Here is a 13,189-nt window from a genome sequence, read left to right as displayed (position 1 = left end):
CGTGATCTGTTACTTCCAAATCTTTTCTCTTTTTTTTCGATGAACACACTTTCCAAAGGACAACTCCTTCCACGTGAGATCTCACACTCCAAAGCTGGCAAATCTTTCGTGAGGAAACAAACCCAGAGGAAGAAACGGATCAGTTTTTTTATTCTTTCCTCTATCCACGGCAGTTCCTTCTATCTGCTTCTTTTTTTTCGCGCGCTAGATTTCTTCTCAAACACAAAAAAAAAGATCCAGAAAAAGTGAATCGCCAGGACTCCACGTTATGCGTAGACGTGGAATACCAAACCAAACAGTTTTTTTTTGTCTCCACTTCCTCCAAAACAAAAGGAAATCCCTTAGTCTTAGGAAACAGAGTCAAACTTTCCTTTTTTATATCCACGTTGGCTGCTCTTTTTTTAACCTCCTAATGGATCAACACTTTCCTTCTAGTACACAACCGAATCCAACAACTTTAATTTCCGTTGTTAATCTTTCTCGGTTCTTTCTCTCTCTCGTACTAGGTCACGTACACCCCAAGTACAAATTGATCTGAATTTTTTTTTTGTGTGTGTGATCACAACGTCCCAACAAAATCTGCCCACCAGATCTCTCGAGATGAATCAAGTATCAATGTTGCTCATGAGAGGATGACAACAACGACAGCGGCAAAAACAATGAGTGGCAGCGGAAGAGGACAATTATGCGGATGATGGCGTAAGCGTATGCGGCGTGAAGCAAACGTGACTAGAACTCGAAACTCTAAAAGACTAGACACTAGAAACCAGCAACTCGACACACGATGCAACCGAAAATTCAACAAAACAAAAACTAAGTGATAATAGCGAAAGGCTCAGACTATCTGGGATATGACGAACTAATCTAACTTTTTTGTGGCTTTTTTTGTGGACTATAGGTATGAAGAACAGATGCAATCTAAACTATGAAAAACTAGAAAATCTCACCGAGCAACCTGAAAACTGATACCACTTGATAGAGGCGAGGGTCCGATCTTTCGATGAGATGATAACTATCGATTTGGTGGAGACGACTTTGACGATCCGACTACAAACGTGCACGACGTTGCGCCTTAGCAATCGCTAAACCAACTCCGGGAGGTTATTGACCACGCTGGAGCACGATCAACCTGACCACGAAGGTCTATTCCTGCAAGCAATCGAAGAACAAGCAAGAATATGATTAAGCAATCTGAATATTGCGAGTATGGATGAAGTATTGATAAAAGTGGGGTTTCATAAGCGGTCTTGGTCTGGTCGTTGGACACAAACGAAGTACACGAAGTTGCAGCGATGGCTAACTTTTAACTAAACAAAACCCAAGTCTAAACGATACCTTAAGGGCTATATTTATAGGGAAAAGAGAGGGGATTTTGTCCACCCTTGGCAAGGTGGGACTAAAACACCTCCTAAGTCGTTTTCCCTACAATATGGACTCTAAAAATAGATTACATGGGCCTGGCCCAAAATAAGGTGGCGCAACACCAATAATAAGCTATGGACGAAATTTATGAAAGGCCATCTTGTATATTTCGTCCACCATCTTGTATGTCATCATGGTGGCTTCAAAGTCCGGAAATCTCCACTTGAACCTCCGTTCTTGTTCTGTTCGCATGCACCTTCATCTCCGTGCTTGACCATGCTCCAATGTTCAACCTTCTTGTCCATGCTAGACACTTCAATTGCAAGCAGCACAAATGTATCTAAGTTAGGCAGCATCATATTCTCATGAACATTAGAAACATTACCAAGAAACGAAAGTACCTGATAATTTAATTGGCGTATCTGAGCTCTAGCAACTGTTCCAAGAGGTAAAACAGTAGGGGATATGGGTGTAACTGTGGTAGCCATGTCCTCATCACTTTGTCACCGGCCACTGCTTCATCGTCTCCATGAACTTGGGCGGGATGATGAGCATTGTGAAATTCTCCATGTCCTTGATCTGAACACAGAAACAGAGTGGATCTCGTGCTCCCTCTTCGTGGCTGGTCCTCGGTGCTCGTCTTCGTGACTGTGGCTAGCTCATGGAAGCGACCCTGCAAGTAGTCAGGGGGAAAATGCAAATCCCAGTACCAATCTAGCATGAACATCAATCCAACGTCACTTGCAAGCACAAATCTAAAACAACAACACCTAGTTTGCATCAAGGCAGTTCACTAATCTACCAATCTAACAACAACAAGGCAGTGCATTAATCTACAACAACACTCAAGAAGCAATCAATTGGACTCGGATCGAATCGAATCCAATCCAAGCCATGCCTAGTACAACAAACCCTAATCTACATCTGCGAGCAAAGGGGGAAATGCAACTTACCGGAGCTGGTGCAGTTGGAGCGTATGCGAGCCGAGGAGAAAACCCCGGTGGGAAGGAGGGGTCGGTCGAAGAGGAAAAGCCGACAATGCCGAGGGCCATCGGCGATGCGCTGGTGCTCCTCGTCACGTGGGAGGTCAAGGAAGTGGGCGCCTTCGTCCATGGCCCTGCTGCGCTCCACGAAGAAAACCCTTGAATGAGGGTAAAAGAAACCCTCTGCCCATTGGGGTTCCAAGCAGCGGTGCTCCCGATGTCCGCTCCGGCAACGCTATCGGACTCAGGACCACCAGGTTCGGTTACGGAGGCGGAGCCGTAGCGGCAAACAGCTCATTGGCCCAGCGAGGGGGCCTGGTGCAGAAGGGTGAGGGCACGCAGATGGCCGCCATCAAGTCAGTGCCTTAGTTCGTTAGGTCGGCCACCATCGGTCTTGGATGTTGTTGCTGTCGGCGATGATGGGGGTTAGGGGGCGGTGTGGCGAGGGGCGAGCCATCGGAGGAGAGCAAGGGGCGGTGAGGAGAGTGAGAGGGAGCGGTGTGAATGGAGGAGTGGGCGGTGACACGAGAGAGGGAGGGGGTTTATGATACGTCCCGTCCTCCCCCCGCGCTCCCTGAGGCGTGCAGTGAAGAGGCACATGTGGGCGTAGTGAGGCTGGCTCGCAAAAACTGCCGATTCACCGTTCTTTCCGGGTCTGGCCCAGGGGTGCTTTAAGTTCTATGCGGCCCGAAGAAAATGCAGCCCAGGCAACCAAACATATCATTTTCTCCCGCGTGAGGCCGGTTGAACCTAATGCGGGCTACCAAACATGCCCTTGAGTATTCTTCTTCTTCTTATGGTACAAACTTCCATGGCCAAAAATTTATGGAACACCCTTCAAAACCTTTTTGGAGACCGTGGATATGACGACTGCTCTTAAAGAATCCAATTGAATGTGAGCTTCCTACTTTTATCTTTCCCTTGTAAATGCCCCAGATTACGTCTTCACTATGTTTTTTCTCTGATATGGTGATATGCAGATGCAGAAAAACACCTCAATGTAAGTACTCCCAAGTGTCGGCCTGTATAAGCAACTAGGTTCACTATGTTCACAAGCATCGGGTGCCATGTCGTGGTGCAAAATACAAAAGGTGCGCTCATAGACCTACACCAAAGAGATCCATATATACCTCAAAATGTTGAAGACTCTTACTCTGAGCCCCCCTCCCACCCCCAGAAAAAACCTAGTAGGGAGAACTAGCTGGGAAGAGGAAGAAAGCGAGAGTCCAGGAGCAGTGGGGATAGGAACACAGAGGAAAGTATAAATTCTCTATTTTCTCTTCTAGCACTGGATGAGGAGATTTGATTTTGTGTTTTCCCAGTGCCTCCCATTCCTATTGTTCTTCGATTTTCCTCCCATTCCCTTTAGCTTGCACAACCGTCTTAATGGATAGAACAAGATAGTTAATCATATATTAGAACAAGGACATCCCGAACCATCCTTGTGTTTTGCCAGTGCCTTCTATCCCTACGAGAGAAGTGCATATTTCAACCTTCAACTCTTGCCCTAGTCTAATTTACAATCCCCAACTTCTACACCGTCTACATTATACAATGCCAAACTCTTAAAACCGACCATGATTCAACACTCCCTACTTGTTGACCGGTTTTGACCCATTGACCATCCAATCAGCATGCCCAGGCAGCAAACCACATTAGCAAAAGATAAAATTTTCAAAAAGATCAAAAAATATGTCAAAAAATCCAAAACAAATAAAAAATGTCTTATCTCCGAAAGTCTTCTTTTGATTTTTTAGGGCAAATGGCTTCACATAGCAGAAGATGGCCATCGGTGGACCTCAATGGGCCCCACAAGTGCAGCCGCCATGCCCCTGAGCTTGTGGGCCCACGGAGGGTCTTCTCTGGTATCTTTTTCTTCCAATATTTTTTGTATATTCCAAAATAAATCTCCGTGAATTTTCACGTCAATTGGACCTCTCGAGAATAGCTATCTCTGCTGTAACTTTTTTAGGCTCAGAATTCCAGCTGCCGGCAATCTCCCTCTTGTGGTGTATCTTGCATTTTAAGAGAGAAAAATCATTAATATTGTATCAAAAAGTGAAATATAACCTCAAAACGATAAAGATAATAGTATGAAAACATGATGCAGAATGGATGTATCAGGGTCCTTCCCGCGGAAGCCCAATGCGCCAAGGTTCTTCCCGCCGCGATGGGGTCCGCTTCAATGACATCAGACCAGATCCATGGGCAGCACGGGGACTCGCCCAATGCAGAAAGAGGAGGAATATGGATCACCGCTATTAACCACCACCAACCGAAGAAGATAGGGTTGCTTACTGCTCGTCGGTGAAGATGCTTCCCATGACGGAGAGCTCGAGTGGGGGGGGGGGGGGGGTGAGGGCTCGAGCAGTGAGCTGAAGGGGGCTGAATAGGGCGAGGCAATATGCGAGAGGTGACCCAATTCCTCCCGCCATTTTTTCGAGGACGTGTGAGCTCACGGCATCTCCCCGCTCACACAAGCTTGGCACCGCGTCCCCCTCCCTACATGTCGAGAACCTAACTAAGTGCAAACTACCGAATCGACGTTCCCCACGGGCCTGGTTGAAAGGTACTTTAAGAACCATGTTATGCAGGACCAATGGTGCTCACAGACAATTAAACAGACCAGCACAGGCTAAAAATGCATCATCAAAGCCTAATAGGATGGCGAACCAATCTGTGGTTGAATGGTTAGAACATCGGTCTTGTGTCTGTCCTCTGGCCAGTTCTAACGTAATTTTTCCCTCAAACCGGGTGGGGCTTTGCAGGAGTCCGGGCCACCGCCACACACGCCTCTGACAACCATGGCCCACCGAAAACACTCTCCCTCATGCGCGCGCTTTCCCACCCATAGCAGTCAGCGTCGCTCCAAAGCGCCGGCGTCGCATTCATGCCGGCCCAGAGCGAACACGACCTCTCACTAGAGCCGGCATTGAAGCGACGCGCTAGCCGAGAGTGCCGCCCGCTGCATGCGGCTTCTATCCACATTGCAACGATATTTGTCCTCCCCACCTTCCTCCATTAAACTGGCGCGTCAGCTGAGCAACCTACTCCGAAGCCCCCAGCGGCACACACCTGGCCGACATTAAACACCCCGCGGGCTTGGTGCATAGCATCCATCCTCTATTTAACATGGCCAGGCTCCGGGCAAACTCCACACCACACCTACGCTCTTCATCTCCTCTATGCACCCAACCCGCCATGACCTCGAGCTCCAACACCCCGTGGGATGGCATCACCGACTAGCAGAAGATGGAGCTCTCCGACATTGCTGCCCGATGGTTGGACTGCCGAGCTAGCAGAATACAGGCTGGCTTGCCGGCCAGCTCTTCAGATGGCAGCGACACTAACGAACCAACGAAGGACAAGCCGACGCCACCCCCATTGCTTGTCCAAGACGACATAACCATGGGCGAGGCATAAGAGGACGATACGGGCATCGGGGCAGATGAGCACCGGCTCGCAGAGAAGCAAGTTAACGACACGGAGAAAGAGGACGCCTACGCGAAGATCGACAAGGCGGGGGCAGAAGTTTATGACGAAGCTGGCACGTCCGCGGGATTGCCAGCCGCCGTCCAATTTCCCATCTCCGGCCAAACTCACCGTATACTGTACCACCTTTATAAATAACCGCCAACTTTCTCCAGATTGCCAGCCACGCCCTCGGGACATTTCTTCCTCACCCTCCTCACGTTATCCCAATTGCCACGAGGGTCCTCCCCGCAGCAGCGTAATGAGCCAAGGTTCTCCCGCCGCGACGGGGTCCGGTTCAGGGACAGCAGAGCCGGCCCATGGGCAGCACGGGGACTCCTCCCCCAACGCCGCCGCCGCCTCCGCCACCCCGAGCGCCGTCGCGGCCGATGCTTCCTCCTCCTTCTCGCCGCCACCTCTCCCCCCTGCGGCGCCCCTCCAGCGGCCCCAAGAAGAGCGGGGCGGCGAGCAGGCCGGAGGCTCGAGCTCCGCCGCGGCGGGGGTCGACCGGAATGGCAAGAATCTCCCCTCCGCACCCGCAGTTCCTTCTTCGGAGTCTTCATCTTCGAGCTCCGGGGGCAGCAGCCCCGAGGACGCCGACGCCGCGGCCTCCGGATCCCGGCCGTTCGACAGCACGGCGGTGTTCCAGCAACTGCTACGGGAGCAGACGGCCATCAAGGAGGCGGGTGGGCCGTTGGCCGAGGGGACGAGCAAGAAGAAGAAGCCGGAGGAGGCGCAGGTGATGGCGCGCTTGGTTTGTTGCGACATTCTGTTGTTGTTTCTTGGAGTTCTTGGGAGTCTCTGGAGTGCGTTCTTGAGCGTTTATTGGTTTCTGTCGAGCAGGTGAAATCGTCGCACGCCATAGCGGATCTCTGCCACAATCTTATAAAGGTATTATAGCCTGAATCTTGGACCTCCTTTTCTGTTCGGGATGTGGAATTGTGATCTCTAAGTTTGTTGAAATCTTGGGGATGATCCAGTCCAGAGTAATAGGAGCAGCATCTTGGGCAAATGTTGGGGACAGTTTGACTTTCTGTAATAGAAGCAGAATCTTGAGCAAATCGTTGTGCTAATTAATTGATTATTCTATTTAGCGTGATAGCATATATGATTGCGACTGTAAAATGTAGGGAAATAAATATGAGGATCATGTCTTGGCAGTGGTTCCTGTGATATTTTTGGCAAGACATCTCGCTGCCGCATCAAATGTATCAGTTTTCAGTGTATAGCAGGAATCTTGGGCAAATGTTGGGAGTAGGTTGGTATTCTAGTTTGCCAGCAGTACACAGTCGTTGTTGCTCGTGGATCTTCTGTGAGTCTAGCATCATATTTTGAAGTAAATGACTATCTTGATGTCGTGTCCTGATTACTGCAGCCTTTTAGTAACAGAGCCTGAAGTCAAATGTATGAACCACCTCTGTCAAAAGATTTTGTTATCAGAAAGTTAATCTAGACACTAGTTCAAGACTGCATAACTGGACATAATTTCTGTGAATCATTTGCTGTTTACATGCAAAATCACTGACTACGTACTCCAGTATTTGGTCGAGAAGTTTCACTATTTGGTCGACTGGGACCTGCAACTGACTCAGAAGCCTCAGAATATTATTCCATGTAAATAGTTGCAGAGAATCAAGAAGTTTTAGATGTGCACATTTCGTGGTCTTGCTATTACATTCTTGTTTGTTAATCCCATTGGTTTTTTATCCCCTTATTTCTTGTTGTGAAACGCTTGATCTTCGTGTTGATTATGTGCAATTGTATGGCTGGCAGGATGTCTGAACTTTAACTTTGTTTTCTTGTCAAACAGTTTTTTCTTGGAGAAGAATGGCACTATTCAGAACATGTGAATTGCCAGGTTTGACTCCATTTAGCTTTCTGTAATGTTTCAAAATGGAAGTGCATGAAATACCAGGTTCAAAGTTTTATCACATGATACTGTGGTTCGGGGTTCCTGTACAGTCCAACTGTTCAGAAGGTTTATCTTCTCTTTTATGGGTACTACATTGTATGTTAACTCTTGGTTATGGTAGTATGATACAACCTGAATCGTATCTGCACTGCTGTTTGTTTATCGGATGTTGATATATAATTTTCCTCCTTCCTTACTGAACACAACCAATTAATACCAATGATGGGATTATACATGCTAGTGGTTTCAAACATCTCCAGAGAACATGAAGCCTGAAAATTGGAACAAAATCAATCTTTCCATCACATTTTTAAACATGTTTCTCCATGTTCGAATCAGTGTAATTTGAATTCCTGTATTTACACTGTTTGTTGCAGACACATCCCATCACTGAAGTCAGAAAGTATTATCGGGTTCCTGATTTGGCTACGGGACAAGGAGTGGACCATCTTGATGCCTATTCAGAATTTAGACGGGTGACTGGAGATGGGGAGTGTTTCTACAGGAGCTTCATATTTTCCTACCTTGTAATCGACTAATTGTCCTCCTCTCTTTTCCTTAGTATAGGATGTAGGTTTACTTATTTAAGTCTCTCTGTTTATGCAAATGTACAACAGGAGCAAGTTCTTGATAGGCAGGACACACATGAGGAACACCGTCTGCTTGATGCTGTTAAAAGAGTGTCTGTGCAACATGCAGATCTAGGATTGACCTCTAAATTTCCCAGGAGCTACAGAGTAAGTTCTTGCCTTCTCCATATTTGTTTTTTCTAAACATGCCTGTAAGGGATGATTCTCTTCAGGTTACAGTACACTTCAAGCTGGATCTGGCAATCTCACTATCTTTGTTTGTCATTTGCAGGGGATGCACAATTTCTTACAGTAGTGGCATGCCTGCAGTTTTACACTGTTGGCACAAAACTCAAATTTGAAGTTTATTGTCATGTTAACAACCCGGTCGTAACAACGACCTTAAGAGAAATTTACTTGCAAGAACAACGGCAATATAACGGGGAAATAACATAATTTTATGCTTGTTTGAGTACTGTTGCACCTACTGGTTATTATTATGTAGCCATCTCACTGATGTGTTCCTATGCTATAGTATATCCTTAATTAATGACTGACACTTTTCAGGCGAGTTGTCTTAGCTGCGTTCTTTCTTATCTTGCTATTGATCTGTATTCTGTATGTATTATTGTAACCTATGGTTTGTAAGGATTATCTACTGAATTATTTGAGTCGCTGATTCTTTCAGGCATTTAAGAAGCTGATTAAGAAATTAAAGAGATGGAAGAGGCACGGCATGTGGAAGTGGAACAGCATAACATCAACTAGCAGGTTTTTGATTCGCTTCTTTTCTGCAATTCCATCAAAGTATTGTAGCTGAATGCATTCCACCTCATTGACATAATATGTTCCCTTTTTAGCTACCGTAAAGAGAAACTTCTCGAGTTCTTCAGAAGTTACGATACGACGCAAGACAGTGAGAAAACACCCTTGAACTTATATTTCCTTCTCTTCATCATAATTCATGTTTCTGACACATTTTAGTGGTTAGTTCTTACTTTCCTCAGATTAGTAGTAGCCATCTGGATATGCTCGCACAGGGAGGAGTATGAACAGCGTGTACCAGACCTCAGTGAACATTACAGTCTGAAAGATGTCAGTATCAGTGTCTCTCTCCTCCCTTTTATTACATGATGCTGAATTTCCAATGCACCCATTCTTTGATACACAACACTCACTTTACCTGACCCGTTGCTCTACAAACAGTGGTGCTTTGAGCACGTCACTCCATCTCGTGAGTACACGGACCATGTTATGATGACGGCCTTGGCCGAAGCGCTTGAGGTACCCCTTAGAGTGGAGCAACTCAATGGAGGACCTGCTCACGATATCTACACTGGTCCTGGACCTGGAGTTCCTCTTGTGAGTGTGACCCTTCTGTATACGGGCATTCACTATGATGTCCTCTACCCACGCGCTGCTCCTGCCGAGAGTTCAAGTCAACAGAATTCCCAGTGAAAAGATCCTGCTGATTAGAGTTGAAGTCAACAGATTCTGCTGGATGTTGCTGAGTTTAGGTGGTAGAGAGTTAGACATTGGGGTAGCCATAGCATACACTTAGTTGTGCATTCTTCTTCCTCCTCTGTTGGCACAAACAGCTGGTGCCGATACATTGATCAGTAGCTGCTCCCTTGTCTGAAGGTTGACAAGGAAGAAAAACTTGTGGTGTGGTTTGTCTGAATTGTTGGCTGATGTACAGTGAATCTTCTGTGGTCACATTACAACTTGTTAATTGCTTCCATCTTTAATGCTTCCATTCTTGATATCATCCTTGTTGGCATGTTGGCGTTTTTGTTTTTGACATGGGCATGATACGAATTGGTCCACCGGTATGTTATTTCTGAAAGACACAGGTTTGGTCATGTCTTGCTCATCTGTTCACAGCAGTGTGGATGATCTTTGTTACCTATCCTAATTTTCTATCCAAGATTCCTAGTGAAGTAGATATGCATCTACTGCTGGTGATAAAAACAATCATTTAATTAGTTTATGTGATTAGTTTATATGTGCTGAACGTCTGTTTGTGATTATTTCTATCTGTGCTGGTTACTCTGCTTGTTCCTGAACTAGCTCTAGAACTACAACCAAACAAGTGCACCCAAGAACACAAAATGCAAAAAAAAAGATCAACCTAGATTTGAGCAGCTGAACAATTGCCCGTGCACTGACACATAATACATATGCATGTAACAAATGATCAGTCATCATCCTTCAATGACACATGGTACATGCAGTAACAAATTATGATAAGGAGCTTTCAACTTGCTTTTACGGCTGCATCATCACATAGTAATTCATGGTCTTGTCCTCTGCTTGAGACGAGATGAGTAAAAAACTTCCATTTGACCAGTAGTAGCGGAGATGATCTTGCCATGCAAGCAGAGAGAAATGAAAAGGTCTGGTAGTTACAGTGTATCACGAGGAACACATGGTGGAAACTGACGAGCCGTTCTTCGGCTTATCAGTAAAGGTTTTAGTTATTGATCTTATGTCAAGATTGGATACTAGCGGAAACATAAACTCCTTCAGCTCAATCTTATGTTAATATTGAACACATGTATATTGCTAAATATGAAGTAAGTCAGTATTGAGAACACCATAGATGATCACTCGGGGAAAAAAGCCTTGATAAAAAGGCAAAATCAGTTCTCCAGTTCAAGAAATTAATAGACATAAGGCAAGTAGATTAGTAAGTAGTACTAAGTATAGTATGAAGAATACTAGTTAAAAGAGCAGAATAATTCTTCAGTTCAAGAAACATCATGTAGAATAGTTTGCACATATTTCAACGCACGTCAAAAGAGCCTGATAACTTTAGAATCAACATGGACAACATTCACTTCCTTCAACATGGAAGGGTGTCAAAACATGTATAGATTGCACGAAACCGCAAAATAGTGAGAGCTTATTGATCATAACTTTATTTGCATCAACAAAGATGCTAGTAGGCTCATACTGGATCCCATTCGTACATATTGTAGCTCTAGAGGAATACAAACATCTAGAGATTAGGAAGCACCAGCTCACTCAACAACTTTAGATGAAAGACAACATAAATAACTACGTACTATTCTAGTGTCTGAAAGAAAGTGTGTGGAACAAGAGTTTGTTTCAGCTGCAATTGACTAGCAATGACTTTGTCGTGATGAAAACTGCCGACCAACTTACCTTCCATGTCAACCTGAAGTAGCCATCCAGCAAACTGGACTAGCAGGAGCAACTCACCATCCCCATGTATGACCACCGGATACAAGGAATCATCATGTCCTCCACACAATAACTTCATCTCAGTAACCGGCAATTCAATCTTGCACTTGAAGGTCCAGACCATATTTTCATAGTCCTTCAACACCCAGATATCGATGATAGACGCATCATCATTACAGCTGAACATGCCGAGCATGCCGTCCATGTCAAACAGGTCATTGTAGAGAGGAAAGCCTGGAGCAACTTGAACAACTGGAGCCTGCATATGCTGAAACGACTCAGTTGTGGTGTCGAATACCAGTACCATGTCGCTTCCATTCTCACGTTGCTCTAGGTACCAATGCATGCTGCCATGTAACAAGATAACTGCCCCATGCCCACAGCGTGAAAGCACTTGTTCCGCCTCCGGCAGGCACCCGATGTTCCTTGATGGCTGGACGGAACCCAATTCAAAGATGCAGCAACCACCATCACGGACATATATTTCCTTATTTTCATCCTCAATTTCTTCCTCATTTTTATCATACAGCAGTATCCGGTACTCGCCCGTGGGGTGGTGCCGGTACATTCCCAAGGGCATCATGAAGTCACAAAGCACCGGCAGGGGAGCGCACTGACGAGTGGCCGGGTTGCAGATGGAGAAGCAGGCGCCCTCCGTGTCATAGGACAGGAGGAGGAGGCCGTCGCAGGAGGCCACCACGCTACAGTTGCTCTCATCAAGCTGGGTGAAGTGTTGGAGCTGGGCGTCGGCGGTGGCCGGGTGGTCGAAAACAATGATGTCTCGGTCGTATTCGCTGCTGCCGTAATCTTGACCAGAGGCGACGAGGAGGGTGGGCTGGCGAGCGTGGTGGGTGAGGAGGAAATCGCGGGTGGAGGTGGTGCGGCGCCAGGAAGGGTGGACGGCGCGGCAGCGGAGGAGGGATTTGGGGTCGAGGCGGACGAGGATATCCCAGACGACGATGTCGTCCGGGAGGCCAGGTAGGAGAGGCGTCGCTCCTGCGCTAGTGGCATCCGCCATGGTCGCCGGCCTGGCTGTGGCTGGGAGGCTGCCGATCGCCGTCCGGGAGCAAAGATAAGAAGACGGAGTAGGTGATGGATAGTCCTAGTAACCAGGAGCTAACGGCCTTGACTTGACTCTATCCAATACCACCGGGTCGTTCGGATCGAACGGAACGACCCACTCCATCCAATGACACGTGGGTCCGCGAATCTCAAAGCAGCCACTCCACATCTTCCCCAACAGGCCGTTATCTGTTCCTGTGCTGTACGGGCATGTAGAACTATCCTGGCGTGAGTCGGCAGCGGCGGGAGGCTCTCCGGCGACCTCGTGGAGTTGATGCTCACCTATTTCGTGCAGCCTTCTTGCACTCGGAAAGTCCATGGAAAAATCGGTCAATTCCTGTGACTCATGCTCCTTTTCTCGGCGATTTCCCCCCTTGCTCTCGCCGTAAATGCACGCGGCGGTGGCGGCATGGGCAGCCTTCGCGGGGAACCGTCACTGGCATCATCCGAGCTGCGTTGTCCAGCAGGGAGTACTGCTGCGGCTGTGACGGCATCTCCATCGACGGCACCGGCCTCCTCGGGTGCGACCTCAGCCTCTCCGGTAGCTTCTCCCATTCTTCCTCGCGGCTCGTCGAGTAACGGAAGTACAAATCGATACGGTGGCGCTACAGCACAGGATTTGG

At 47.1% G+C, this 13,189-nt stretch overlaps 2 protein-coding genes across 2 annotated transcripts; one reads left to right on the top strand and one right to left on the bottom strand.

The window, feature by feature from the left end:
• The first annotated feature begins 6,026 nt into the window (after positions 1-6,026).
• On the top strand, positions 6,027-10,062 carry LOC125545935 (OVARIAN TUMOR DOMAIN-containing deubiquitinating enzyme 1-like). Its single transcript, XM_087513981.1, has 9 exons — positions 6,027-6,555; positions 6,660-6,707; positions 7,627-7,674; positions 8,106-8,255; positions 8,346-8,465; positions 8,986-9,068; positions 9,158-9,213; positions 9,289-9,392; positions 9,504-10,062. The coding sequence occupies exons 1-9, from the start codon at positions 6,079-6,081 to the stop codon at positions 9,753-9,755; spliced, it is 1,338 nt and encodes a 445-aa protein (XP_087370107.1). The 5' UTR covers positions 6,027-6,078; the 3' UTR covers positions 9,756-10,062.
• Positions 10,063-11,201: 1,139 nt separating this feature from the next.
• On the bottom strand, positions 11,202-12,601 carry LOC147981473 (F-box protein At5g49610-like). The gene has a single exon (XM_087517121.1). It carries the CDS (start codon positions 12,520-12,522, stop codon positions 11,365-11,367), a length of 1,158 nt encoding a protein of 385 aa, XP_087373247.1. The 5' UTR covers positions 12,523-12,601; the 3' UTR covers positions 11,202-11,364.
• Between the last annotated feature and the right edge of the window lie 588 nt (positions 12,602-13,189).

The sequence above is a fragment of the Triticum urartu genome, chromosome 3A (genome assembly GCF_056163025.1).
Source record: "Triticum urartu cultivar PI428250 chromosome 3A, HENAU_Tu73, whole genome shotgun sequence".
Taxonomy (NCBI): domain Eukaryota; kingdom Viridiplantae; phylum Streptophyta; class Magnoliopsida; order Poales; family Poaceae; genus Triticum; species Triticum urartu.
This window is presented reverse-complemented; position numbering and strand designations above follow the sequence as displayed.